This window comes from Fusarium proliferatum (genome assembly GCF_900067095.1).
Source record: "Fusarium proliferatum ET1 genome assembly, contig: FPRO_scaffold009, whole genome shotgun sequence".
NCBI classification, from domain to species: Eukaryota; Fungi; Ascomycota; class Sordariomycetes; order Hypocreales; family Nectriaceae; genus Fusarium; species Fusarium proliferatum.
Genome location: NW_022194798.1, coordinates 1,573,242 through 1,600,802, shown reverse-complemented (window position 1 = coordinate 1,600,802; position 27,561 = coordinate 1,573,242). Strand labels below are relative to the sequence as shown.

At 49.1% G+C, this 27,561-nt stretch overlaps 11 protein-coding genes and 1 non-coding gene across 12 annotated transcripts; 1 reads left to right on the top strand and 11 right to left on the bottom strand.

The window, feature by feature from the left end:
* Positions 1-70: 70 nt before the first annotated feature.
* FPRO_15191 (uncharacterized protein) lies at positions 71-463 on the bottom strand (the record flags this gene model as incomplete). Its single annotated transcript, XM_031220516.1, has 1 exon — positions 71-463. The coding sequence occupies one exon, from the start codon at positions 461-463 to the stop codon at positions 71-73; it is 393 nt and encodes a 130-aa protein (XP_031086167.1).
* Positions 464-1,076: 613 nt separating this feature from the next.
* FPRO_15192 (uncharacterized protein) lies at positions 1,077-2,308 on the bottom strand (the record flags this gene model as incomplete). The annotated part of the gene is made up of 2 exons (XM_031220515.1): positions 1,077-1,481; positions 1,529-2,308. 2 exons carry the CDS (start codon positions 2,306-2,308, stop codon positions 1,077-1,079), a joined length of 1,185 nt encoding a protein of 394 aa, XP_031086166.1.
* Positions 2,309-3,156: 848 nt separating this feature from the next.
* FPRO_15193 (uncharacterized protein) lies at positions 3,157-3,846 on the bottom strand (the record flags this gene model as incomplete). Its single annotated transcript, XM_031220513.1, has 1 exon — positions 3,157-3,846. One exon carries the CDS (start codon positions 3,844-3,846, stop codon positions 3,157-3,159), a length of 690 nt encoding a protein of 229 aa, XP_031086165.1.
* Positions 3,847-4,061: 215 nt separating this feature from the next.
* On the bottom strand, positions 4,062-6,474 carry FPRO_15194 (uncharacterized protein; the record flags this gene model as incomplete). Its single annotated transcript, XM_031220512.1, has 7 exons — positions 4,062-4,130; positions 4,185-4,282; positions 4,331-5,597; positions 5,646-5,677; positions 5,724-5,928; positions 5,979-6,363; positions 6,419-6,474. The coding sequence occupies 7 exons, from the start codon at positions 6,472-6,474 to the stop codon at positions 4,062-4,064; spliced, it is 2,112 nt and encodes a 703-aa protein (XP_031086164.1).
* A 372-nt stretch (positions 6,475-6,846) lies between these two features.
* On the bottom strand, positions 6,847-8,489 carry FPRO_15195 (uncharacterized protein; the record flags this gene model as incomplete). The annotated part of the gene is made up of 4 exons (XM_031220511.1): positions 6,847-7,479; positions 7,525-7,916; positions 7,966-8,182; positions 8,229-8,489. The coding sequence occupies 4 exons, from the start codon at positions 8,487-8,489 to the stop codon at positions 6,847-6,849; spliced, it is 1,503 nt and encodes a 500-aa protein (XP_031086163.1).
* Positions 8,490-9,081: 592 nt separating this feature from the next.
* Positions 9,082-9,790, bottom strand: FPRO_15196 (uncharacterized protein; the record flags this gene model as incomplete). The annotated part of the gene is made up of 2 exons (XM_031220510.1): positions 9,082-9,537; positions 9,602-9,790. 2 exons carry the CDS (start codon positions 9,788-9,790, stop codon positions 9,082-9,084), a joined length of 645 nt encoding a protein of 214 aa, XP_031086162.1.
* A 362-nt stretch (positions 9,791-10,152) lies between these two features.
* Positions 10,153-10,860, bottom strand: FPRO_15197 (uncharacterized protein; the record flags this gene model as incomplete). The annotated part of the gene is made up of 1 exon (XM_031220509.1): positions 10,153-10,860. One exon carries the CDS (start codon positions 10,858-10,860, stop codon positions 10,153-10,155), a length of 708 nt encoding a protein of 235 aa, XP_031086161.1.
* Positions 10,861-12,497: 1,637 nt separating this feature from the next.
* tRNA lies at positions 12,498-12,569 on the bottom strand. The gene has a single exon. It is a non-coding gene; the product is annotated as a tRNA-Gln (tRNA).
* A 155-nt stretch (positions 12,570-12,724) lies between these two features.
* On the bottom strand, positions 12,725-13,845 carry FPRO_15198 (related to reductases; the record flags this gene model as incomplete). The annotated part of the gene is made up of 4 exons (XM_031220508.1): positions 12,725-13,130; positions 13,184-13,431; positions 13,478-13,719; positions 13,767-13,845. 4 exons carry the CDS (start codon positions 13,843-13,845, stop codon positions 12,725-12,727), a joined length of 975 nt encoding a protein of 324 aa, XP_031086160.1.
* A 5,850-nt stretch (positions 13,846-19,695) lies between these two features.
* Positions 19,696-20,682, bottom strand: FPRO_15199 (uncharacterized protein; the record flags this gene model as incomplete). Its single annotated transcript, XM_031220507.1, has 1 exon — positions 19,696-20,682. One exon carries the CDS (start codon positions 20,680-20,682, stop codon positions 19,696-19,698), a length of 987 nt encoding a protein of 328 aa, XP_031086159.1.
* Positions 20,683-21,811: 1,129 nt separating this feature from the next.
* Positions 21,812-22,807, bottom strand: FPRO_15200 (uncharacterized protein; the record flags this gene model as incomplete). Its single annotated transcript, XM_031220506.1, has 1 exon — positions 21,812-22,807. The coding sequence occupies one exon, from the start codon at positions 22,805-22,807 to the stop codon at positions 21,812-21,814; it is 996 nt and encodes a 331-aa protein (XP_031086158.1).
* A 3,798-nt stretch (positions 22,808-26,605) lies between these two features.
* FPRO_15201 (uncharacterized protein) lies at positions 26,606-27,295 on the top strand (the record flags this gene model as incomplete). The annotated part of the gene is made up of 1 exon (XM_031220505.1): positions 26,606-27,295. One exon carries the CDS (start codon positions 26,606-26,608, stop codon positions 27,293-27,295), a length of 690 nt encoding a protein of 229 aa, XP_031086157.1.
* Between the last annotated feature and the right edge of the window lie 266 nt (positions 27,296-27,561).

The following is a 27,561-nucleotide window of genomic DNA, read 5'->3' as shown; positions in this document are numbered from 1 at the left end:
ACCCAAAGAACAGCAACAAAACCAAATGTCCGTGATTCTCCATCTTGACCACAACACTGGGACTCATCGTCTACTTCTTGACATTTCCGGAGCCGCGAGTGTGTTTCGGGTTCTTCACAAGAACAGCCTCGGTGAAACGAGGGTCCTTGAATCCCTCCACAACGACAATGTCCTCACAGAGCTTAGCCTTCCCCTTGGTGTACTTCATGACGGCATTAACCTCGACGTCCTTCATGACGACAATGAAGCCTTGGTTGCCAACCTCCTTGGTACCCTTCCAGACAGCACGAGGGCGCTTGGGAGCTGCGTGGTCGATGATCTCGACATAGTCTTCAGCGACATGGTCCAGCTCGATTTCGAAGTCCTCGAGGGCACGAACAGAGTCTTCGACATCCTTGCTAACGACTTGACAAGCCTGGACCTTGGGGTCAACCGGCGTCTTTTCTGAAAAGAATCGCAACATTGTAGGAGTTGAGTTCTGGTTCTAAAGTTTGGTTTTCAGCATTGAACCCATGCCAGGAGTGGTGGAGTCTTGGTTACCTTTGTTGCAAGGTTTTAGTGTTGAGGATATTAAGGTTTGGCTCTTGTTTCAGAGAGGATGAGCAGAATCTAAGGGTGAGTTTTGTCGTTGAAAGTGTGAGTAAGTCTTCGTTATTGAGGTTTGGTTCTTGACTTGGAAAAGGAGAAGCAGAATTCAGAGTCGAGTTTCTGATAGAAAGCCATACCTAGGTGGGGAACGGAAGGTGAATGAAGGCTCTGATACCACTGGTAGACATGAGAGTATGCTATTGGCATGGAACAGAAGCCATTTGAACAGACCCATTGTTTGCTTTCAAACGGATGAAATTAGCCCCTTTGGAACTAGACTCCTGAAAACAAAAGGTTCAGTCAAGGCTGCCAGCTGTTGACAGTGAAAGCTGCTTGTCTGTGCAGAAACATGGCAATGGTTCACAAGCAAGTTAGATATCTATTGGAGGATACCAAATACCCCGAGAAGTGGGTTACCATGATCGTATCTTCCATGGAACGCCCAGCCCTGTTCACTGAATCGAATATGAACATTTGAGTTGGCTTGCTTACTGCAAGTCCTGTGTGTGTTCAACGTCTTGGTTGGAGGCATTCGTGGACATGCCTCTGAGATAGGGCGGCCGGCCTGGAGGGAGATTGGGATAGTTATAAGGACGTTGATGCGGGTGATGCGGGACTCGAGGAATACGGGGAAAGTTATGAGCGGGCACGCCAACGGGATGCGGTGGTGGAGGAGGTGCACCAACAGGAGGCGGAGGTGGACCCGGTGGCGGTGGGATTTGAGGGATATTGTCGTAGGGGTAGTCCATTTCGTCTGGAGGATTACCGTAAGGATAGTTATAAGACGCATAGGCTGTATCCTCTGCTGATGCCTCTTGCTCATAATGGGCAACATATCCGACTTGCATACCAACCTGAGAGCCCTCTGCAGTAAAGTGACTAGGTGGTCCCGGCTACAAGATATTAGCTTCACAGGTTCACCAAGAGAGATTCAACCTACCCAATCACCACCAACAGCGACGTTGAAAATAATGAACATCTTGTTTTGCGCAATGGTCTTCCAGACCTCCTGGTTGCCGATATGCCCACCCGTGATCGTATGAAAGAGCTCATCTCCGACGTAGAAGCTTACACTCTCATACTGCCACATCGCTGGTGTGCGGTCGATGACAACTTTGTAGGTGGCTAAGCCCGTAGCCGAATTCGGATGATAGTACGACCCGATGATACCCTTTCTCTCCTTGCAGATACCGCCAGGTGACTTGTCACAATGAATTGCGGCATAAGTCTCATGCTCGTCATTAACGTGCTCCATAATGTCGAGCTCACCACAGGCAGGCCATATAGGACCACCAGTGCGGTGGCTGTCACCGAGCAACCAGAAGGCAGGCCAGATGCCAAACTTCCTCCCATTAGGGGCAAAACCAAGACGGATGCCAGCTTGGACAATGGTCTTGACACCGGGCGCAGGGGTGAAGGTGTACGTGCTCTCGATACGACCGGATGTCCAACCTTTTGCAGCAGTAGGGTCGCGCCACGGATGGATATGAAGGCTGCCATCCATGACATGGACGTTTTCAGGGGAAGCCCTGTACTCCTGATGATCTCCGTTTAGATCCTGGTACCCATGTTGGATGTTCCATTTGGAAAGATCTGGTAGATACCCAGATGGCCCGTTGAAGTTGTCGTGCCACATGATCCGGAACCCGGGAATATCGGGGGCATCCCAGGCTGTGCCAGTAGCTGCGAAAAAGCAGAGCATAATAATAGGGAAGAGCATTTTGGGCATAGCAAGTTAGAGTTTGAATCCAGATTGTGATGCTTTGTTCTTGGGAGAAGGAAAACATGGAGGGGGGAAGACCTGCATTTTATGCATAGCGACAACAGAGTTTGAAGCTTCTATCGCATTGTTTTAGGAGAAAGTCTAGGGGTAACTTGCTGCGAGGACAAGGAGCTTGGGCACTGGCCACCAACCTCTAAGCTCATTGGTGTAAATTTCGTGAGGGTTTCATGCTAAGTTCTTGGTCAATAGCTTAATCGACAGCTTACACCTTGGTCAGATCACATACAGCACCATACCAACTAGCTCTAGATAAGGGCACCTGTAGAATATTTTTCCAAATTCCAATATGGAGCTGTATACCTAGATTAAGGGACCTGGTTCATCAAGTTCATTCGTAAATTCCTTCCAAAGGCTTTGCTTCATTGCGATTCCTCAATTTGCCGCCTTGATCTATCTCGTTGGTATATCGTAGTCTGAAAAAGCCTCTTGTGGAAAGCTTCCTAGCACGTCTTTATGAGAACCAATGGTTCAAGGATACACGAGCCTAAAGCTTGACTCTTCTGAGGGGTTCGATCGTTGTTCATCTTGTCCTTTCGGCGAACATGCGTACATCGGGCTGCCCAATAGATCACTTGAACGTGACTCATACCGTAATAAGCACTGAAGTTGAGCTGAGCTGAGCACGAGACCAGAGATGAATGTCTCTGATTGGCATCCTGAAATGCTCAATTGGCCTTTCTGATTGCAGAAAGGTGCAGCCTAGACTCCAGGACCAATAATGAACTCTAAGTAGGTGTTACGTCTGATGACCCGTGCAGCCCCTCTCAAGAAGAAACTTTGATTAGTCACATGTTGTCAACAATTCCAGCTACTTCATCTAATGAATCGACTGTGAAATGTGGCTCCAACTTCTCGCATGCGCTCCGTTCACCATATCCATATCTGCACCAAACAGACTTTGCTCCGATGTTGGCAGCGAATTTGACATCTGCCTCTGTGTCCCCAACGACTAAGGTTCTCGAGGCGTCCACGGGTGCGAGTCCACAAGCTTTCAGGGTTGGTAGTAGAACTTTCTCGAAGCTTCCAGTGTCGGGCTTACGCGTTGCGCCGGGGGTGTTGTCTCCGACGATCAAGTCTTTGGGGATGGTATCAATGCCGTTATTCTCGAGGGCCGTCTCGACCGCGGCTACGCCTTTATTGCTGACAATAGCGACAGGAACCTCGTTTACATTAAGCTTGATCAAAAGCTCCTTGGCTCCAGGAAACGCAGATACAAGTTTCTGTCCTTCTTCGTTGTAGAAGCGACGGTACGTTGACGTCCATTCATCCTCGTCAAAAGAGCCGGGAGTCGTATGTAGCGCTCGGAGAACCTCCCTGAGACCTAAGCCAGAACCGATCAACTTCTGCACTTCAGACTCTGCTGGAGCTGAGGCTGGAAGGAGTGAATCGAAGGTGAGCTTGATGCTGTGAGATATGGCTTGATGGGTGTCGAAAAGAGTGCCATCAAAGTCGAATATAACTAATTGGGCAGGCATGTTGGCAGCTTCGAGTCTTAGGAGTGGTATTGGCGGTTTCAGTAGATGTTGAGCATGGCACGGTGATTGACGGAGTGAAGCTCACAAATGCATGAGAAATTTTATTTATGCTACACCGAACCCCGCTCATCACACTGCGTCACCTGTCAGCAACAAATCCGTCACCACCCGCTCGTCCTCTTGACCACGAGACAAAAATGACAATGGCATTCATTTCAAGGCTCCTCTGGCATTTCATATTGGGAGAAATCCTCGGGCATGTGAACCAGTGATTCCCACATATCCTGAAAAGTCAAACACGTCAGCTCGGACCACTGTCTCGTTACAGAAGAACATACCCAATCTACGCCATCAGAGCTGTTCAACATGGCCTCAATACCCTGAAACTCGGCCGAGAAAGGTGTCTCGCTCGTGTTGTGTTGCCCGTTCATGTGTCCTGTCCTCGTCAATCTACAAATCACATAGTTTCGAGCATCAGTCTTACCGTTGCCGTTGCCGTTGTGAGCTGGGGCTTTTTCTTGGTTTGCAGCTGGCGGTATTGACTCATCCTTTGGACCAGTCGTAACAGCTTTCAACATCACCGTGAGCATATCGTATGCCTGCTTCGCCTCAGCAGAGACGGCCTTGATAGCGGCCCAGAATGCCTGCGAGGTCTTAAGGGCTTCAATCATATTCTCCCGACTATATCCAACGAGCTCGGGGCTCTGCTGCTCAGGTGGCATGCCAAGCTCAACGCAGACGACCATAGATGCCAGTGAGAAGTCATGTCTCTCAAGGGATGTGAGAAACCATCTGTCGTTATATAATAGCCCACCAACTTGAACTTCCTTCAGGATGCTAGCTTGATGACCCAACACAGTCATCGCTGAGTCAACACAAGCCGCCCTGGAGTAGTTATATTTGGGGTCATGGTATGCCTTTGACATATGGTGGCGGTGTAGTGTACATCTGGCCTTTTGGAAGAGAAGTTCAAGGTTATATCGCCGAATGAGTAGATATGGCGGGACCATGAAGCAATCTTCGAGTTTGGCTATCTTATAACAAGTGGGCATGGACTGATGCATTTGATGGAGCTTCTGATCAAGCGCCATGATTTCGTTGTAGTCTTCCGTCTTGCCGAGTGAAACCTGGTTGAAGATCGTTCGGAAGATGGTCATCATCTTGACTTTGACGCGGGTGTACAGAACGCCGGTACCTTCCGTCTCGGGTCTTGGTGGAGGAAGCTGCGTGCACCCAGGGCCAAAATCTTCATCGTTTATGTTGCGCGGCAGACGTGTATCGCACTGGGACTCCTGGATAAGCGACGGCAGGCCCAGTTGGCAAGAAGTCAAAATGTCAAGCTGCTGGAGAACACCCCATACACGACGCCTCATCTCCCCGTGGAATGGTGAAATCCGAGGGTAGTTATCGGGATCACGGTGGTATCCCATCCGCATCGCCAAACGAATAGCAATACCGGTAAGGATCCACACGCCAAGATGAGCGTCTCGACGGCGCACGAACTCACCATGGATATTGAACAGCAGAGTCTCCAGAGTATACTTACCCGGCGCTGTGGAGTACTTAGAAAGAATGAGACAGTCCGTACATCTCTGCTGGAAGGACTCGGCGACTTCAAGAGGTGAGCCCATTCCTCCGGGGAGCTCATCCTGTGATCGGATGTACAAGAATGTTCCCGTGGCCAGAATGCCGAAGAGCATCCCGACCCACTGAACAGATACAGAATTGGGGTCATTCCAGAAGCGTTTGTACTATGAGAAGATGAGCGAGGTGAAGCTTCGGGAGCAAACGAGACGTACCTCGCCTTCAAACTCCCCTGAATGGGTGATCACTTCGAAACGTCAGTGGCAGTACTATAAAACAAGAGTTGGACGTACAGATTGATGGCTGAGTCGAAGTGAAATAACGAGATACAAGTCTATCCGTGATGTGCTTCGGAGGGACATCCGCAAGGATATCTTCAAGGCTCGGGGCTAGTCTTCCAGGTCCCAGAAGAAGGGGCACTTGACTTTGAGCTTGATCGACTATGCCCAAATCACTCGCTTCGTGACTTTCGTCCAGATGCTCGCGAATATGCTCAACCTGGTTTGTTGTCAAGTCAGAAACGTTCCGGCGACTAGTGGTTTGCTTACCTCGTGGCAAATAGCAGACCAGTGACTGCTAGAAACATAAATCGTCTCATTAGGATTCGCCATCATCCTGCCAGGCTTGACCTCAGAGCCTTCCTGAGAAGATTGATGAGATCCTTGGTTGGATCCTGTAACATGAGATGTTGTGACATAGGTACTCGCCGGGCTCTTGATACTAGGTGACCCATTGGACGTCCCCTGCTGAGCAGGAAGTTGTTGAACAATAGTTCCAAGAAGCTGCTCAAGATGGCGCACGCGATCACTCAGATCATTCTGTCTACTGTCTCGTCTCTGAGCAGCAACGCGACCTCGTGGCCACGGCGCATATTGGCATGAGACATTTCTCGCTACGCAATTGCTGCATGGCTCATCACGATCACATTTGAGCCTGAGTATCTCGTCAGCATCGTCATCAGTGCCAAAAAAAAAAAAAGGCGGCGTACTTTCGTTGTCGACAGGAACTGCACGATAACGTTGCTCGAAGAGGCTGTTGCTGCATTTTCACTTCTACTGGGGTGACCAAGTACGTTGGGACGAAGATTGAGGAATGAATTTATAGAAATCAGAAACAGAATCACATCAAGGATAATAATTTAAGCTTAGATTGCTTAGCGTCTGCAGAGTCAGGGACACGCGGATGCTTACGTCACGTGAATGCCTCGCGAACTGGCTACTCTTTTCGACAATGATTATCATGCACAAGATCTTGTGATTCTTTATCTTGCAGTCTTGGCTATTGATCTGCGTGCGATATTGTCCTGTAATACGCCTTAGCCGCGGTCCCGCTGTTCCATTCGGTGAGACCGGGTGAGATTTGCCATGGTTTCGGCGTAGGGCTGACTCTAGGCCTTCAGGGCTGAGAATCCCTTGCTTAGACGATTGGTGCGTAAAATCTCATCCTGTTCTCGGGATCCCACTTCTTTTTGAGGGCCTTGAGCTTTTCGATCCTCCAGGGCTCGTGGCCGTACATTTCCTCCAGAGACTCGAAGCCGTGAGCGTAGTTAACATATGCGCGTAAATGCTCTGGGTCTCCACTAGCCTCTAGCAAATGTCTCCTCAATTTCTCACCATGCTCCTGCGCAAGCCCGTCAAGCGTCGCGTTGGGCTTATAAAGGATGTAGGGAGTAACAAGAATCTCATCGTCGCGGTGAGGAAATGCAGAGTCTTTTGCATCGATTGCCTTGACGCCATGGGTTGAATATCCTTCCAGAAGAAAGAATGAGCCAGCGAACTCGGGAACACGTTTCGACATATCGGCGATCTCGTTAAACACCTTTCGAACGGCGAAGAGATCGTAAGTCTTGAGGCCGATTGGATATCGTAGGCCTGTGAAACCTTTGGCGCATCCGACGGTATCGTCACCCATAAGCGTGATGGCGGCCAAGTCGGGCATTGAAGCTTCCCCGGCGTTGACGCTGATAGGGCCGAGGCCGTGAAGTGGTTTCGCATAGTCTCTGGCTTCTTGGGCAGCGCCATCTGAGATGACAGCGTACCAGATAATTGGCTGCTCGTTGTTAGAAGGCCTTGGATCGTGAGAAAGGATACTTACCTGGTCAGGATCAATCTCAGGAATGTTGACGATGTAAATCCAGTGCGTCAAATGCGGCGGCTGGGTCTTCATCATCTTATTCGTCAACTCCAAAACATCCTCCAGTTTGTCTCCAAGGAAGATAAAGATCTCATAAGACCACATGGGGTTGTTGATGTCGTAAATTCGGTACTTCCATTCGGTCACGATGCCAAAGTTGTGTCCTGCTCCCCGAAGAGCCCAGAATAAATCGGGGTTTGAGTCTTCAGAAGCCGTCACTGCGTCTCCGTTGGGGAGCACCACTCGCGCAGAAATAACTTGGTCTGATGCGAGGCCGTATTGGCCTTGCAACCAGCCATGGCCTCCACCAAGGACGGGCGCTGAGACACCAACGCACTCACAGATACCAGTGACTGAAGATCATGTTAGCACGGGGATCTGATCCGACCGTGGTTGAGTTACCTGTTTGTTTTCCGGCTGTCCAAAGCTCATTTACAACTTTCTTCACACTCGCGCCTCCACCTATCCTCGCAGACTTTCCATTCCCAGCAATTTCAACATCATTTTGGTCTCGCAGGTCTACAACAATAACATCCTTGGCCAGCTGTAGTGCCTCAGTGGCTCCGTGGCCTCCAGATCTGGCGAGAAAGGGAATGCCATGCTCATTCGCATATCGTATCTGCAGCATGTCAGCAGGATTCTCGTTTCAGGCTCATCATCCTTACAGTTTCTTGCACGTCGCTCTCGGAGAAGGTTCTCACGACTGCTCCAGGCTGCGGCCCATGCCAATCCCGCCATCTACTAACAAGACCACCAAATGACGATTCATCACGTAACACGATCGACGCTTGAGGTGAGAGCTTTGAAGATAATTCAGGCCATGAATTCTGCGCGACAAGCGATGCGAGGCCAAGACGCCCCAGAATCTTCTGCGGCGAAGTTGCCTTGCCCAGCGCCCAGGATGCACCTGCAGCAATGAACTCCATGACAGCGTATCTATTCAAAAGAGATGTTTATGGATGTGAATGGCTGGGAGACGTGGGTCAGCATTTAAATGTCATCTTTAGCCCCCACCTCATCCTTTGAGCTTACTCGGCGATAAGCGTATTGCCAATGAGATCAGCGTCTCTTAAGTCCGATTATGTATTCCTCGGATGTCAGCCAATACTCTTTGATCTCAGCGAATGAGAGTTTGTCCGAGGTGGTGTTATGTAGCGTTGATTGTTGTTTTGCTCGGCTTAGCAAGCTTGTGATGTTTTTTGAGCGAAAGTGTTTTAGTCAAACAGTTTACATAACTTCTTTCAAATGCATAAAATAAATTGCTGTAACCATCAAGAAATGAAAAGGCCCTATTTCCATTTGTTCAGTGTCTGAACACCTGTTAAAAGCGAGATGCCAGTAAGGATACCCTTTGGAATCACCATCGAGAATTCGTGATTCATACCCTCAAGCTACCAGTACTACAAGACAAAGGAGCAGCTTATAGTTTCGATAAAAAGCACTACACTTACTTCAGCTTGAAAATTATCGATCATGGTATCCCGGGCCCTCTCTTGTACATAAAGTGTCAACTCTTCCTCACTTGTTGAGCCCCAATACCTCCAAAATCTCATCAGTATCCGTATGGTCTCTCGAATTCCTCATCCGATGACACCACGTCACCTGCTTATCATCCCCCGCCCCTACAAACAAGAACTCTCCGCCCTGTTGATTCGTGGTTCCCCAGTTCCACACAGGATATCCCTCCAGTAACTTCCAAAACGCATTCTTCATGGACAACCACGCATTCTGAAAAGACGAGATAGGGACATACTTGCTTGGAGGTCCTTCTTCCCATGTCCGAATCGTGCCGAGCGTTTTGTAAAGCTCTTCAGATGGATCGGTGTAGATGGGAAATTCGCAGCCCGTATCTATGCGATACATGTCAACTGTTCTATAATCTCCGTGACCAATTATCACGATCTCAGTGTTTATCTCATGTAGCTTTTCTGGGGTTGCGTTTTGGGCAAGAAAGCTGGTGTAGCTCACGCATGACTGATGGTGTTAGCTGGGTTTAGGCCAGGGGTAGGGACCATACACAGCAAAAGAAATGACGAACAAAGACAACAAGAACTCGACGGGGTACTTCAGGTCCGCTGTAGATGCTCTTGAAGGTATACTTCTCTCCCTTGCCATCAAGGACCTCAATTCCATCGGCGATCTTGAGTACATCAGCAGTCGGCAAGTCATCGTTGAGTTGGCTGCTGGAGACCTCCTTCCCTTGAGGTATCTCACACGAGTTATCCATCTTGAATCTGTTGATAAAGGTAACCTGCAGAACCAAGTTTGTCTCCTACTGCAAGTCAAGATGCGGAGCTGTTACGTGTTTTAGCTCTCTCGCGCTATGACCATCGTCAAATACACCAAATATTTCTGACGTCAGCACTAGAGACGTTTATGTCAACACACTGGTCGGCGCCAAGAACTTCTGCCTCGAACCAAGGAGATTAGCATGAGGAGCGAGGCGATTTGTCAAGATACATTTTCCGGGTGGATCAAAGAATGAATTCGGTCGTGACGAACACCAAACAGGGGCCAACCTAGGCTTTTTACTGCTGAAAGCGCTAAGAATCAAGCATAATACCACTAACTCAACCCTACAGGCCTCCGCTATTCCATCACAAATCTGACACTCTGTTTCCAGTCATCCCTCGGCATCTTCAGCGAATTAATGTGCTGTGACTTATTCTCAAATCCAATCCCAACCGTGCAAAGAAGATCCAAGTTCTCATCAATATCCAGCTCTCTCTTGATAATGTCCGGGTATCCAGTTGGCGCAGTGGACACTTGCGTGCCCAATCCCTTCTCCGTCAACAGTAAAAGAAGTGTCTGCAGATAGATACCCACTGACAGAACATCCCCTTTGTTCAGGGCTTTGTCGATAGAGATGACAGCCACTACTGGCGCGTTGTAGAAATTAAAGTTGTCAATGAGAGTTTTGGTCATCGCCTCTGTATCTCCGCGAGCAATGTTGTATCCATTTGGTCCGTAGACATGGTGGCCCAGTTCTGAGCGGTAGTGGTTGAATGTCTCGGGAATAGCATCAAGTTTGAGCTCTTCCTTATTCTCAAATGCAGAAACTAATGCAGCTGACAGTCGCTTCAGCCGCTCACCAGATGCGACAGTAACTCTCCAAGGCTGGATGTTTGTCGAAGATGGAGCGTGCTGGGCGACACTGAAGCAATCTTCAACAACAGACATCGGAACTTCTTGACCAGTGCAAAATGCACGAGTACTGTGTCTGTCAAGTATGGTTTCAGCTACAGCATTGCGAGCTGATTGGATCTCATGGCGCCGGAAGGTTTGTTGTGAAGGCATGGCGGGCTTGCTGTCGTTGCGAAATCCGATCTCGGCACCCAAAACCTTTGGGCACGATGTTCTTAAGTATAAGAGACATGGTGACTTATTGAAGTGTCCCGACGCTCATCCGCCCGCGGTGTCAAAGCTTTTACGTGATCGTCGGTCGCTTACATGGACAAATTATGGGGTGGCGGTATGGATGATCGGACTTAAGCATCTCTTCGGTCGGAGCTTGTAGTAACGCGGGCTTCTAATAGTGTATATAGATTTTCGGTTAAGTTGTAGATCACAGGCAGTCGCTGGTTTGTCGAATCAGGAATTTCCGGTTTAACCAGGTGCACCAGTTCGTCCGAAACGTATTACTCATCCTCCATAAGCAGGACAGCTAGCTGATAAATACACCATGCAAGAGTCCCATTAAGAGGAGAGGAATATTGAATCAATAGGTGTCCAGGGCCATCCCAGGTAACGGGCAGAAATGTTTACGACCAAAGTATTCTGTCGATGATCCGAAAAACATCGTCGTAGATCGGGGTTCATGTACCAACTTGTATAACAAGCCTAAAGTATTAGTAGTCATACTATTTAACTGTATTCGAGAAAATTGACGGATATGCTCGGTTGACTCTATCTCAGTTCGCCATCGATGCTCCTCATCCAGCCCATGCTTCATTTTGAGCCACCGAACCTTCCAACCTCCATGCAATGAATATTACCTCGCAGCAACAGATCCCATCTGCGGACGACACTTCTCATCGGCACGTCGAGGCCCATTCCCATTCGGATTCTCAGCCTTTGACGCTCACGCACCCGATGGAGCCTTCGTCCCGCCTTTGAGAACGGACAGGTCGGCCAAGTCCGGTATGGGCTTGTCATGTGGTTGCTTCCAGTTCTTGTGGGTTTCGAGCGTTTTCATCGGGGTGACGCTGTCACTTGTTAGCAGCCTCGATGCCGGCATGTGATTTGCCAGCTGCTGTCCATGTGGAAGTGACTGGTTAGCTGTATTGGAATGTTCTGTGTGCCCAGCCATCATGTCTCATAGCAGTTGAGAAACCTACTACGCAAGATGGGGCCAACCAAGGAGATGCCTGCGCAAGCGAGTAGACTGAACCTCTTGGTTTGGGAATAGGGTTGGAATGTCAATTCAACTCATGTTTGTAAGTAAAGTATCTATAGCAGGATAACTGGAGCAAAGGTAGTAAAGACGAGATTGGAAGACATGGCGCCACCTTGAAAGCCAACGTAGAGCAATAAGAAGGCTGAACAATAAAGTTAACAGGGTTAGGCCCGATAGGTCACAACATTACGTATTGGCGAGAGTATTAAGCATTTCCACTGATCGAAGTGTGAGGAGTGTTAAGTAACATGTTTAATGGGTTAATCATTAAGAGCGAATATTGGCTATAGACAACAAAGAGTCTAGTGCGTGAGAGGGGAACAACCAACATAGACAATGGCTTAGATCTACTTGATATGTTATAGGGTATTGAACATGCCGACTAAACTAAGATTATTAAGGCTTGCACTTTTCGCTTACAGACATATGCCAATTAGCTAAGAATTAACTACTGACAAAAGGACAGAGATTTAAGAACCTTCCATTAAAAATGAAAAATAAGCATCACTTGTAGTAGTCTACTGAAAGTGCAAAAGAAAGGTCTCGGAGGGAGTCGAACCCTCGCTGGCGGAATCAGAATCCGCAGTCATAACCGTTAGACCACGAAACCGTATTATGATCTTGATTAACTCAACATGCTATCAGCATTTAGATCGGTTTCAGTGACAGTAGCTCAAAAAAGTCGCAAAATCATCTGTATACACGCGTTTCTGTAAACTATTCTATAAATATTTAGTGCAGTTCCAACACCATGAAACTACCAAGTTATGCATAATATCGAGGCAAGTCCTCAAAGACGAACCCATGATCCTTCAATTGCTTGTTCGCCAAGTCCCAAAGCTTGCCAACAGCCTGAGGATCATCCAACCACTTATTGGCCTTGTCATCTAGCTTCTGAACAGGCACATAATATCTGCCAGCGTGCTCGTAGGCTTGCGGAGTTGTAGCACAGAAAAGAGAGTTCATCGATCCCTCGAGTGGCGTAGACGTTGGGCCGACTTTCATGGCGACACGTGTCATGGCTCCGAAGATGTTGTTCGAGTGAGACTGCAGACCGGACTTGATAAGACCAGGATGAAGGGAGTAGGCTGTGATACCGAGAGGTTGGTAGCGTTCTGTAATCGCCTTCGCGGCAATGATGCTGGCTTGCTTGCAGTGGCCGTATCTCCTCCTGATGTAGATTAGCAAGCTGGATCGAAGTTTGTCCTGAGTTGAATGGCTTACCATGGCGCTAGTTGCCCGGTGACATCAGTGAGATTAGGGTCCTGATAATTGATGGCTTCCGGCCCCATCCTTAAGGCCATGTCGCTTGCAACATTGACGATTCGCACACGGTCCATGCGACCACTGGTCTGAGCGGCGGCGACGAGGAGAGGCATCAGTGACATGGTGAGGGCGTGATGGGAGAGGAAGCAAGTCTGCCATTGGACTTCAAAGCCGTCCTTTGTCAATTGCCAGGGACTGGCCATGATCTGGATTACGTTAGCTTTATTTCGTAAGATTTTGGGATGACCCTACGCCAGCGTTATTGATGAGCAGATCAAGGCGATTTTCGCGACGCATGAAATCGGCAGCGGTATCTTTGATGCTCTGGAGGTCCTGGAGGTCTAGCTTGAGGAAGTGAAGGTCTAAGTCGGGACTGTTTTGTCGCATATCAGAGATGGCCTTGTTGACGCGCTCGCTTGAGCGGCTGGCGATGTAAACTCTAGCGCCCTTGAGGGCGAGTTGAAGTGTTGTTTCATAGCCAATACCGGAGTTGCCTGGGTAGTCAGTGGCGAGCTCTGTAAGTGTTAAGTTGGTGACTTACCGCCTGTAACGATGGCGATGTAGCCCCGAAGACTGGGGATATCGCGGATTTGGAAATCGGGTTCTTTGTGGCAGTTCATCATGATTTCGGTGTAAATGTGCAGAGACGTTGGAAGAGATACTGAGAGGTGAGTTGCTTGTGTATTCGAGGAATTGAGTTTTCGGGTTGTTGAAGCTGGTCTGATAGTCTCGACTTTTGTTGTCGTACTTCTCTCATCTTATACCAAGAATCTCGATGGCGGTGCAGCCAATCGGAGGTGGAGCTGTCCAATACAACGGGCTCGTCCGCGGACATGTCCATGGTGGGGCTGCGTTGAAGGACTGGAGGCTTAGCTTACGGCGCAGAGGCCAATGCAATTACCGGAGTCAACTTTTGCAGCATTGATTGGATTAGCAAGAAAGACTCTTGTTTCATCCAAGATGGATCTTTTGCTACAGACTCTTAAATATGCCATGTTGGGTGATAAGCATGGCTAGGTTCAATCAAGATTGGCCGACGAGGGTCCCAGGACTTTGGAGTCTGACCAACGGTTCAGCTGCATGAAGTCCCTTTCTTGGCTCATTTCTGCATCAACGCACCTTCATTTCGATGGTACTTCATGGGCACGATTTGGCTCTGACACTATCATGCAGCCCTACAAGGCACACACATCGTCAGCCGGAATGCAGGTGCAGCATCCAAAACCGGAGATTGTCACTGGCTCACGGCAATCCAGCCATTGCACCCAGGTCAATTCTAAATAAGATTATTTATTGGCTATTGTTTGCAGAGCCTGCTCATGATATATACAAGCTGCCTTAAATTTTCTTTTTCGCTGCCTTTTGCGCTGAGCAAGTCTCGCATATCCAGTCATGATAGATTCTATTTACAGTAACTCCAAGGCACTTCTGTTTACCCTTCGCCTTGTCGCATTGAACTGTTCTTCCCAAGTCCAAATTACGCTCTTTTGGGCAGAGGCGGCATTTATTTATGTTCTGGGTGACTGTGCACATTATGAATGGATAATTCCTGGATCTTGAATCTTGAGCTGACTGAGCCCGAGGAGGAATGTTTGGATTTTCACGACAGGCTACTGGAAGTCCATTTATAGGCGAGGCAGGTTTGTAGCTTTGCGACTCCGTTGATCACTTCGTCTGGGGTATGGCATGCGGTAAGTTTCACTGCTCGGCAAGAATACACTTCAGACTACACATCAGTGAATCGCGCAACGAGATTCTGGGACTTTGTGCAGTCTGAGTCAATTCAGTGATCAGCTATCTAGGGGAGACTTTGGCGGAGGAATAATACTTCTATCCCAATGGTGATTGATGATAATAGACCAAAGCATGCGTGAATGTTGACTGAACTATCTGCTTTAGTGAACCCTTTTCTATCATGCTCCACCACTGCATGCTATCAGATACGCTCGTCCCATTCCTTCTCTTTGATTGGGAGATGTTTGTGGCCATCGCATGCCTTTGGACCAGACATCGGCTGCTGATCTCTCTTCTGACAGTTCTTTCCCGTCTCGGCGTCTCTGCACTGGAGGAGCGGACCGGATTCGGGGCCGTATTTCTTGCCGCAATGGGGACAGGTCCAGGTAATGACGGGTACGGTGCACATGCTTGTTGATTGTTGAGATTATGTCGGGAAGACCTGTTTCGGTCGTGTAAAAAGCTATTGAGATGGACGACTTGTCGATCTTTGATGATAAATAAAACCACAACTCATTCGAGATGGTATGAATTTATAGGCTGGTACGATTGTTTGTTGTTCAGGGACATTAGGCTCTGTTCCTCTCTAAGTGAACAAGTCGTCTCTTTATTTGAATCACGCCACAAAAGTGTCACGAAATGGCTAGTGATGAAATTACGTCAAATCATATGTGAACAGTAGTAATCTACTCAAAGAAACGTCTTTGACACTTTGACAGAGGCTTCTAGATGGAGCTCAAGCCATCTGTCCCTTCACATGTTATTTCAAGTCACTAGCCCCAAATGGCTTCTACAAGCAGGCACATTTGCCTGTACTCTGCAGTTCTTGTCGCCAGGAGTTACACACCAGGACCTGACAAGTGGGCTTTTGTAAGATACAGGCCTTTCCCTCTGCAGAGCAGAGCCAAGCATGCAATGGCTTCATGTAAATTCTATCACGAGTTAGCTAGAGATTTCCTAACTCTGATACAAGTCTCCAATGACTTCACCTTCTACGGACTCAGTATCCAGTCACCGCCAAATCTTTTTACTGTCTCCTGGTATTGGAAGTGTACGGGGGATTGGTACCCGGCTTTGTCTCTACCGCCATGCGCCATGTGGCGGTTCTGTAGCAAACAATTTTCGACAACCTCTACGGAAGACCGCAAACAACATCATGTTTACTCTTACAATTAACTTCAGACACCTGTAGGTGTGATATATAGGATTTGATGAACTACTCTTTCAACAATCTTTCGTCCAAACACCTTCATATCTACCCTTTATAAAATAGACTTCTACTGCACGCTGTATTGGAAACCACTTCACTGATTCGAACAATCTGCCCAGTGATCAGTCTGCCAACCACCAACTCAAGCTTTACCTTGTCGCTTCTGACTTCACCAAGCGTACTCAGTGTCTGGGCCATCTGGGCCAGAACGGTGTAGGATGGCTTTGGCCCTTCACTCGACCTGATAGATTATGTATGTCTGGGTATGCAAATTTACATGATGGGTCTCGAAGACGAGATCCACACGTTTGAAGCACAAGTGACACCTTTGTAAGAAGTTACCGCGGCAGGTTGCGAAGGCTGCGGCACGAGCGTAGTTGCGCAGGACTGCGGTGACTCAGGGTGGAAGAGTTCATAGACGGATTATCCCGCCTGTTCATCAGCGAAGATCCTCTCAACAAAATTGCCCTAGGGATGCCCGAAAAGCCGTCTAGTGAAAGCCCAATGACTGCTGAGTCTGCAAAACAGGATCCAGTAGGCACATAGATGGTTGCGTATTATCGAGCTTGAGACGTCTTCTTGAGCCAAGAGGCCGCAAAAGGGAAGAACATGAATGCCTCTGTCGGAGCATGGTCGGACAACATTTTCAGCCCGGAGGCGGGAGAGGAATAGAAGGTGCAGATGTGCCGCACCTTGATCGACATTAGCCTTCATGTCCGTCTTCAAATCGGTGTTTCTCATCCACAAACAATCTTTCATACCGCAGCGAGCAATGGCATTGTCACTCCAATCTCTGGAACCAGCACCTTATGTGTGACTTTAGCAAAACACCAGCACGCCACGGCCATGGAGTAGAGCTACGGGGCTTCCTACGTTGGCTCTTGTTGACGACGTCGTACCTCCTTTTGCTCGACTACCGCGGATAGGCGATGCCCAGTTTCCTCTCTGCCTGTGCTGATCAACCTCCTCGTCCGTCGGGCAGTCAGCGCAAGATATTCAGCATGTGCGAGGATAACACCCACAACTATATGGGGCCAAAGCGTCAACAGTCACGCGCGTAGGGTAGCTACACGCTTCTCTTCTCTCTGTAAATCGGTTCAGAGAGAATAATCTCGGATATCAAGGGTTCTGTTTCATCGCCAAGGGCGCGAGGAATCTTCTGCCGATGAAGTACCCTATAAACCAGAAACTCTACCTTATAACGGTAATGTGCCTCTCTTGGCTACACAATTCAATGGCATGTATGACGAGTCGATGGCGATGGGACATTTGCATGAAATGGTCCACGCGTGTTAACCTGCGCGTACAAATGGCCTCAGGATTGGAAAAGATGTGATCAGCTTGATGATGATGCATATGGAAGTTGACAAGTGTTTCCCGAGATACCAAGGGTTAATCACTCAGAGGAGCCCCTATTAACAAGGCCATTTTGCTGCTCTTTTGGAGAGAAAAGTAGGCCCTTGACGACATCTACATTACCCATCGCGATCTGCTGCTTGGAAGATATGAACATCGGGGGAATGCGTATCATTTTGGCGAGAGGGTAAAGGTTCCGACTGCTAGTGGGAATCCTCGGATGCTGGCAAGGAGCATTGACTGATGGGAAGGATCTGCTTCTTGCAAGAAATCTGCTACTGGCAATAAGAAAAGTTGACTGTTCTCAAGAAACGACTGGTAATAGACATGGTCGGGGATCCAGCGGTCTAGAGCCGTAGGCCAGGTGGAGGATCTTGCATGGAGAGGGGCGGACTGGCCATGTTGCCGAGAGGATGAGAGTTCTTGTGCTTCTGGTCGTTGTTAGCGACATCCCAATCGGCAATCAATCGCTAGCCAGTGCCGACCAAGTCTTGTGTATCTGCCATTGTCTCTTGTAGGAAGCAAAACGGGATATAACGTCGCTAGCGAGCTGGCTACGGGGCTTCTTCAGAGGCAAGCAGCAGTCTTGCGTGCGCTACAACGAGAGAGCTTCTCCTTAAGGAAGACGAATCACCCTGCTGAATCGCGCTTGAGAAGTCGAGGGGGCGTAGGCTGTTAACAAGCGCAGGGCTGGCTGCATCGGCCACTGGGTTTGGAACGAAAGAAAAGGTGTGTTGACGCCGGGCGCAAATGATAATATCTTGGCATATTTGGCGATCTTGTTGTATCAAACTGATGCGTCAAACTTGATTGAAGAGTCGACGCAAGAGTTGGTTTGACGCCTTGTGCACCTTGGCGTGGGAGGCAATTGACATAGGCGACCTTGGGGCATCCCCAGTGCAGGTTATTTAGCGGACTCTGTGATAATCAATTTAGGGACAACACAGGCGGGCATTACAGGGGAACACACGAAGAAGCCCCACCATGGTCAAATGGTTTAAACAAGAACAGGCCGAACTGAATGAGTCGCAAAGGAACGCAGCACCTCCATGACTTCGCCAAAAGTACAAAAGGGATGGATAAGTCCATGCTTGGCAGGGGAGGATTAATACGCAGGGCTCTCAAGATGTAACGAAAAGTGCTACTCTTGACGATGAGGGGAAACTCGACAGCATGGAAGTGCTAGCTTAGGCATGATTTATCAGTATTGCAGCAGACACTCTATCTCTTTTCGTAGCCGAGAAATCACTAGAAGTCACATCAATAGCATGGTTTCTCAAACACTGTCACTGGGGTCTGGCAACACTATTGACTCTACAGACTTTGGCGCTCAGGCTTCAAAACAAAGCCATAGTTACTTGAACAGCAGTGAGAAGTGTCTGTACCCTTCGACCGACAGCTAGTTTCCACTGAAACAGCCATCGCGCTCTAGATCCGAGTTATATTGAGTACGGAACTGACTTGAACCATGGTGTCATCAACTTCTTTCTCCGTGGTAGTATACCGCATAGCCGAGATACTACTCGTAGAGACATGCGACCAGGTTCGATCCACCTTGCCCACGGAAATTCTCTTTGGCTCCTTCTTCTCTCCATGTTTCTGCGTCTCGAGATGCGCGACGTGCGGCAGGGCTGAGTAGCCAGAGAGAGGGGAGCGGTCGACTTGACTGGAAGGAGGACACATCGTCGAGGTGAAAGTCGTAACGATGGGAGGAAGCGGTGCCTCTGGAGCGTCGTGTATGCCCAGCCGTTGGTGTAATTACCGAAATCAGCGCTGTTGCAACTGATAGGAACACCATACACTTACTGGCTACTACAGTAAGGTCTTCCGCCTTCTTCGACATGGATCAGGCGGCAGCAACCGCACTGCGGCCGGATGCAACTGTAGATGATCGAATCGTGACTTGGAGGGAGACAGCCTGCGGAGACATGATCGGGTTACTCCGCGTGCGTGTGTTGAACTTCAATTCGCAACCTCGAGGACTGATTATTCTTCGGTTGCAACTGCAAATGCATTTTGTTGGAGTGGACATTGGTCGAATATATGCGGTTCGTCTCGTCGTCGCACTCATCAGGTCTGACGATGTCGTCGCTCATATCTCATAAATCTACACCCATCAGTAAATTGTCTCATAACTCAAAACCAGAACATACCATAAGAGAATCATCATTCATCCTCCGATCAGACGCTTCGCCAACTCATCAAATACGCCTTCCTTTATGTCCTCTAAATCTTCATCCCTCGCGTCTTCGATGCATTTGACTCTATGATCCAGCGAGCTGATATCATCTCTTATTTCTATTATCACAGCCTCCTCCGCATCTACCGGTTCTAGCCCTTCGCACTTCTTCTCCAGGCGTTCGACCTTGTCTTTGAGCTGAGCGTTATCTGCTCTTAGCTTGGCGTTGTCGGCTTGCAGGTCGTCAACCTTGGATTCCAGCTTCTGGAGCTTATCCCAGAATTGGTTGAAGAATTCGGGGTGGCTGTCTTGTCGGGGCCGTTTGCGATTGGACGGAGCGTTCGGGGGAGCCTGAGTTCTCGTTGCTTTCTTGTAAGACGGGGGTTTGGGGGGAGGAATTGTTGTGACTTTTGCGCCGGTGCCGCTGAACATTCGTGAGACATCATAGTCTGGATCGGAGGAGGGTTTGATTTGACGTTGTTCCACAGCCTCGCTGATGGTCTTGAGCTCATCGGGTGAGAGTAGAGACTGTTGGATGTAGATACGCAACGAGGTGATACAAGAAAGCTCGTGTATCAAGTCGAGGATCTTGCCCGATCGCGCACGAGCTGCTACAACAGGCTCTTCAACATCGCTAGGAATAAGAACGGTGATTCTGTTATCCAGGGTGAAGTCGAGGGACGTAGTCGCATCGAATATGGGTTTTACGGCATCGGGCGGGTTCAGCACGTCGGAAAAAGCGAAGGACTTGATAAAGAAGGGATTTATCCTGAGGCATACGCCTGCCCCAGCCGGCTTGTCCTTGAATCTGAAGGGAATGCTGATTTCGAAGTGCGCACCAGATTGACTCTCACGGTCGAGTCGCAATGTAAATCGTATCGCGTCGTGATCGGGATCGGCGGTGGCTAAGTTGCGCGTGACAACCTCCCACTGCCACTCGACGACAGCTGTTGTTTCGTTGATGGCGATGCATGCCATAGCGCAAGGTTAGTAGACGAAATCAAGACTTACCTGCACAGCACATCCAATAACGCAACCACGAGAGAGATACCGAGCCTCGCTGGCGGGCGCCCAGGACCTCCAGTAGAACTGCCAGGTCGCCTCGGAACTCCAGTAGAACTGCGAGATTCCGAGTCCAGGTCGCCCTCTACACGCCCCGGTTATTCCACAGAGAGGACTCTCGCTCTCGGTGGGTATAATCCGGAATTTTATAACGGGTGTAGCGCGATGCTTGGGGTTCCCTCGAGGAGTGTTACTGAGCGCGGGATGATGGGAGGGACGTTATGGCGTGGAGGCGACATTTCGAGGAGGGTGAAGAGGAGGATGATTGAACATGAAGCTGGTTGTGAGAGGAGCGTGAATTGGCGAGGGTGGAGTAGCCTGCGCTCGGAAGAACGTTGGTCCGACGAGGCTGAGGAACAGCCTTCAGACAAGACAGGAGTCTTTCGTGGCGCTGGCCTTGATCTGCTAGGACACAACAGAAACAGTCGAGATACGCCATGAGAGCTAGACTTTATCACAGTAAACACCAGTTCGAAAATATCAAGTACTAAAACAAGTCACACTTAGGGATAATACCACTGTTCTGGTGATCTTCAATTGATCGATGTTCACATTCAAAGCAAAAATGCGATAATCATTACACAGCGCAACTGTAGTGGAGTGATCCGCTAAATCGTCCTCGTTAGTGAGCGATTCCAGGGACTCGCGTTGGCCAACACTACCGCCTCATCTACACCAATCAACCTCGGATTTCAGCTGTCGGGGTGGAGCCGTAACTGGAAACCGACTACTCCGTGTCTGCCTCTGGATTTCGCCTCCGGAAGCCCAGTCATTGCATTCATAATTTGCTCAATACTAGTTTTATTGTCCTAATAAAACCCATGTCTATAGTTTTACATTTTCCTTCTATCCAAATACTCCCAGAACATATGAGATCCTTTCTAAAATAGCCTTTTCCCATTCTCTTGCCCGACAACCTTGGCACCCACCTTATGATTCATTTTCCGTTCCAAAGACTTGCTGTCTGCCTCTTCCGTTTGTGTTCCTCTGGCCCATGGTTCGTTCTCAGCTTGTGATAAGTTGAAGGGAGAAATGAACTGGCTGGTTAGTCACTGACTTGAAAGCGTCTTGCCTGTCTCGTGCGGAGCCTGATCTTCTCCCCACTGGCCTTGGCCGCTTCTTCTCTCTCCTGTCTCGCCAATGACTTCTTGAGAGCCGCTCTCTCCCGTCTCTCTTTTGTGGCCTTCACTCTCTGCGCCTTTTTATCCTCCTTTCTCGTCTTTCGCTGCTGCTCTCCGATTGCCATGTCGACCTTGGCGACCATTCTGTCGACGACGCCTGGGCATGCACAGGCAAGCGGCATAGCAGTGATGGTTGCAGTGGGATGGCCCTCACGGGTTTCCGATAGCATGGCCGATACGGCTGGGGACCAGCTCTTAATGCCCTCGTGGAAGCGACGGTGATCAAGCAGACCCTGGAGAAAAGCGTTGTTCCAAGGCCGATGGATGACTGGCATCCCGACAGGGATCCATGTGTTGCAAGATTTGTGCCTTTTGAACCCATTCATTTCATCCTGCATTACCATGAATATGTCGGGGAACTTCTCTGCATACTTTAGGCGAATATCAAGGTTCGGCATGATAATCGTAGTGATACGTTCAGACTGGGTGACATCAAGATGAAAAGAGAATTTCTCAAATGGGAACCTGCCCAACCTGCGCTGACTACTCCAAAAGGGCAAATGCAAGACATCGGTTCTGGGATTGAAGTATCCATACTGCTGGGTATCGGAAGGCTCCAATGGATCCGTCGAGATGGTGTAGCGTTTGAGCCGGAGCTGGGCTTGGTTTCGTGATTCTTCGCTGACCATGAGAGCAACTGGGAGCGGAGGTGCCTTGATTCGAAGCCATCTGTCGTTCTGCTTGCGCGAAGGCTTGAGACAGTAGACTTGAGGGTCTGGGAGAGTCATATCCCATACCATCCTTCTTAGCTCAGGCGGCATGTTTTTGAAGCAGGTGAAGGTTGGCTGAGGTGGGGGAGGAGGAAGTGGAGCGAGTGCCTGGAACATGATAGCTTCTTGCAGTCGCGTAGATGGGGGCATATCGTATGGCTTACGGTGGGAATGAGGGAAAGGTTTTGGTGAAGTGTTGGTTTAATTGAGGCAGTTGCTTGCATCAAAGTACAGTTCTAGAAGGGTTGGAGAAAGGGGGGGAAGAAAAGGCTAGAGGTATACGGATGGGCTTCAACAGTAAGTTTTATTCTTTCACTTCAGACATATCATATATCATAACTACTCCTCAAACCCATAGTGAATGGTAGTATAAACATCATGCCTAGACTTTACATGCATCTATCGACAAAGAAGGACAGGTGTCTATCATGCTTGCAGCAGATATCACAAAGAACCACCAGATCTTGAAACCCCGTTCATTCGCTTCTACGTATGTACTTACACACTTGAAGGAGATTATTGGCTAGTTGAAAGCTTGGCAAAGAAAAGCTCAGGCTTCTAGAATTCTGCATCATGACATTGAAGAACAAGGCAGGGGACCGTGTGGAGTAGCTCAAGCCACTTGCATGGTCCGAACATGACGGTAGCAGTTGTTAGACAGCAGAAGACCAAACCTGTGCTTTTATTACTCTACATATTATGACCAATAAGCTAAAGAGAGACAAGGAACAACAGAAACTTCGCTTGACTGAGAGATAATCAGCGTCCTCTGAAAGAACTGGTTCACGTTGTGTTTGGTTGCACAAAGTTGGTGAGGTGATGAACTTACCCTTTGGTAGCCCATTATCTAAATATGCTTGGTACCGAGGGAACCCCTACGGCTAAATCCAAAACCTGTAACTTGAGATCGGACTGTAGGCTGTGATATCGCATCTGGACTGCAAAAGTGTCTGGTGTCTTTGTTCTATCGGGAGGTCTGAGCACATGGTCCCCTATGACGTGGCTTCAATTGAGGTTCTTACGAAACCCTACGGAGTACAGAATACATCCCCTGCAATGGCTTTTGTGGCTGGGCTTGAAGCTGCCATTCATACTTCTACAGCGCCAACTTTTGCTAAAAAGTTGACGGCACTAGCAAATTGAGGTGCAGGACAGTTGCGACTTCATCATAACAGGGCATGCTTGATCTGGCACAATGATCGCAGGAGTAGCACCAGGCCGAATCGGAGCGAGAATCTCCTGGCTGTGTAGCTTCAACGCCAATGCTTCCAGTAGTGGCGCGGAAGAATTGTGTTGGGATTTAGATACCGTCGCTGCTTGCAAACGCGTAGTTGCTGTGAGGAGTTTGACCCATTCCTTCGGACTACCCTAAACTGAGGTGGTACATGGAAATTTAGTTAGAGCAGGCGACGCTCTAGCAGCACCGAAAAGCAAAGAGGACGTCTGGTCGCGACTTAGCCTTGCGTCTGTGAGCGTGAACCCTTCCAAGTGAGGCTGGGCCTCTCACTCCAGGGTCCAAACACCGATGACAGGATTCCTGAACTAGAGGGCGAACAACCGCACACTCGTGGACGCGAACAGAGTGATGAAGAGGAGGAAATTGCTCCTTAGTTTAGCGGGTTATCTGGCCCCCGACACTGAGCTGCTGACAGGCTCGCGAGATGATGGAATGAATGACATTGGGCATTCTCTTGCTTGCCTGTAGCTTGCATTTTATCGATATCGGAAAGAAATCGGGTGGATTGGACGAATATCATGCGTCGCGTGTCAATTCAAAAGAGAAAGTAAAGAAATGGCAACTAAAATGACTTGTGTATCACGGTGATCGATCAATAGACTCATGGAGACTGGTTGCATCTTAAGATGGCCAGGATAGATCTTAAGATGCTCAACTTCAGTGATAAGGATTCGGATTTGGCCAATGATCCAGATGCTTTAGGCCAAGACCACTGTAACCCCCACCGAAAGAACACTAGCACAGGTCACTTTGATGCATCTGTAGCACAAGGGCGCTTTACAAAGTAACCACAAGAGGGTAATCAACAAGAATTGGTATAGAGAGATTGAGAATGAGGACTTTGACGTGTACCTATTGAGGCTAGGAAGGGTACAATCTTTGCGCATCAAGGTCTCGGCGCTAGTGGGTGCCCTGTGTTTTTGCAAGAGAAAGACACAGGCACCGCGGTACCTTTGACGACAGCGAACATAACAGAGCTGGTCCGCTGTAGACCCTTATCGCCGCAACGGACGTTCTGCTCCGGGCCGGGCCCGAACACGAAGCACATGGAGATTGTGAAGACTTCTCTGCTAAACAGCTGGAGGTACATCCAGTGCCTCCACTGTGGCTGGTTTCGCAAGTTACCCAGCAGTAACTTGGCAAAACAGGCCTCCAAAAGTCGGGGAGTCTAAGACTGCCCACTTCTAGCTGACAATCCATTTCCCGCTCATCTCCCCGTTTTACAATGGCTTAACCTATGCGATGTTGATTGGCGTTTTGGGTGAATTGACTTTGGACTTGCTCTAGACTAAACGTCCAAGATAAGGTTCGGGCCGTAGATCTCACCAACTACGCCGCAGTCAGTCAGGCACCGTTCTGATCCATTTCAAGATGGAGCCGGTGGGGCGATCACACAAGTCTCGTATATACAATTTCATCTCACGCAGTACCCTCTTGTCATCATGCCAGAGGAAGCCTTCAACGCGCTTCGGAAGGTCTATGGACAGTCGACGCAGCAGGTTATTCAGCGGGCGCATGACTAGTTGCTGCGAGAACTGGACCCGAACCCTTCCATCGCCAATGGTCGATGGCTTCTTTCACATCGATCAGATTTATGCTTCACGTACCGTCAAGTCTCAACAGGCCGCGAACTGGTCAGACAGTGTCGTGGATACGGCATGGGGTTCGCAACAAAGTCGGAGGTGCATGGCCATGGTTGTATATGAAAGAGTAGACGATGGGACAAATATATAATACCTGTATCACAAAACCTATTTGCGGATGGGAGCACTTGTCTTTTCAGTCGAGTCGGTGCGAGCGTATCATGGCGCGGTTTAGCAATCGGGTTCTCGCGACTAGGAGATGAGAGGGCGGGCGCCTGGTCGCCACACGTAGAGGTACTCGATCGTGTAGGTAGTATAAAGCTCGCTGATGGGCATCTATTGAAAGAGTACGGGTCGGATCCTTCTGTCTTGTCGGCAGAGGAGGCGTCGAGATGGTTGAGGCAGTATTGGACAGTGTGGAGTTTGAGCTGATGCGCGAATAGATACGAGCACGCGTTAGGACAATAGAAGGATGTGAAGGATATGACAGTAAGAAAAGAGCAAGAGCGAGGCGAGGTGCAGTCCATGCCATGCCATGGGCTGCTTTTCAGCTCCCGCCTGAGAACAGACCATGCCCTGAGTATCGCTAAATTTACAGTGGACTTACATGCGCTAATAGGCTACGTTCTGACGAAAGTGAGCCCCGCCTCTCACCGAATTGCTCCAGGGCTGCCTGCATCAATCACGACACGACATCTCTCCATTGAGGACATTGTCCCTCGTGCTCCTACATTGCACAAGGCCGACACAGTAGTTGAAATCTTGTTGATAAGTGTTCGGTATCATTACACTTCTTTGACTTCAAGATTCAACGCGTCAGTTACCGTATGTCAACTGATCTCCGTTGCGTCGTCTGCTCACCCACTACAAACAACATCCATCAGTTTCATTTCCTCAGCGTTTGCCTGGAAAACACAATGTCGGGGACCTGCATTAGCACAACTAAAGCCATTTGCTGGAGAATGGGGCGAAAGAAAAGGTGAAATGTTTAGCATCCTTTGTTTCTCGCTCCCTCGATTTTCTCGACCTTCCAGCTTCATCGCTTTGCTGCTCCATTTCGCCAGTGCCATCATTTGATACCACCCACTCTCTGCTGGCCATTTTGCTTCGCACTCACTCGCTCCCACTATGGGCACCGGGAAGCGGTCGCTTCAAGCGTACGTTGAAGACTACGTCGAGGAGGATGAGGAGGATTCAGATTCCGACGTCCCTCTGAGAGAAACGCAAGCGAAACGCCTTAGACGCTCCCATGAACCAAATCCACCTCGCGCCATTTCTCCCTCACCAGTTCAGCCCTCGCAACCAGCACCGACGGCTCAAGCCCAGCCCGCAACTCAACCCAGCATTACTGCGATACGACCCGAGCGAACTCAATGCCACGCCCAACGACCCAGACCGCGAGCCCGAGGCCCCTCAATTCGTACTCAACTCCCTGCGACAGCGGTCATCAACAGGGCAAGGCAAGCATCTCAGAGCTTTGCGCCAGTCTCAGAACCCTTCCGACCTGCAGCTACTCCTACTACAAACACACTGCCTTTCGACGGGATAGACTTGAATCCTCCTCAGCCACGCTGGCCACCACTACCCGAGAACAACGACATACCCGACGCCTTTTTATTTTACGCTGAAGAGATTCGCATCGTCGTGAACATGCTTTGCGGCACATGCATTGATCGCGAATTATTCTTTGAACTCATCCGAAATTTAGACACCGCTCCATCTACAAAGCCCGTCTGGACTATCCCAGATTTATCAGAGCAGAAAGAGATTGGGTTTCTCTGCGGTACGTCCCCAGTTCATCATCGTCGCCATGTATGACTTATCCTTGCAGCATTCCCGGAACAACATCATTCGATACCAATGTGTGAGCACTGCCACGCCTGCGAGTTTCTCTATGTTACCCATCGGGTCAAATTCAGAAGCGGCCTTCGAGTGGATGCGGCGTTCTATTGCGTGACACGGGAGGGCTATCCAGCTCGGCACTCGATGCTCTCTGTATGCCGGCATAGGTATAGAGATACGGAGTATCTTCAGAGAACAGAGCAGGAGTTACTCCTGAAGGCACATAATAGTGTGCGTGAATT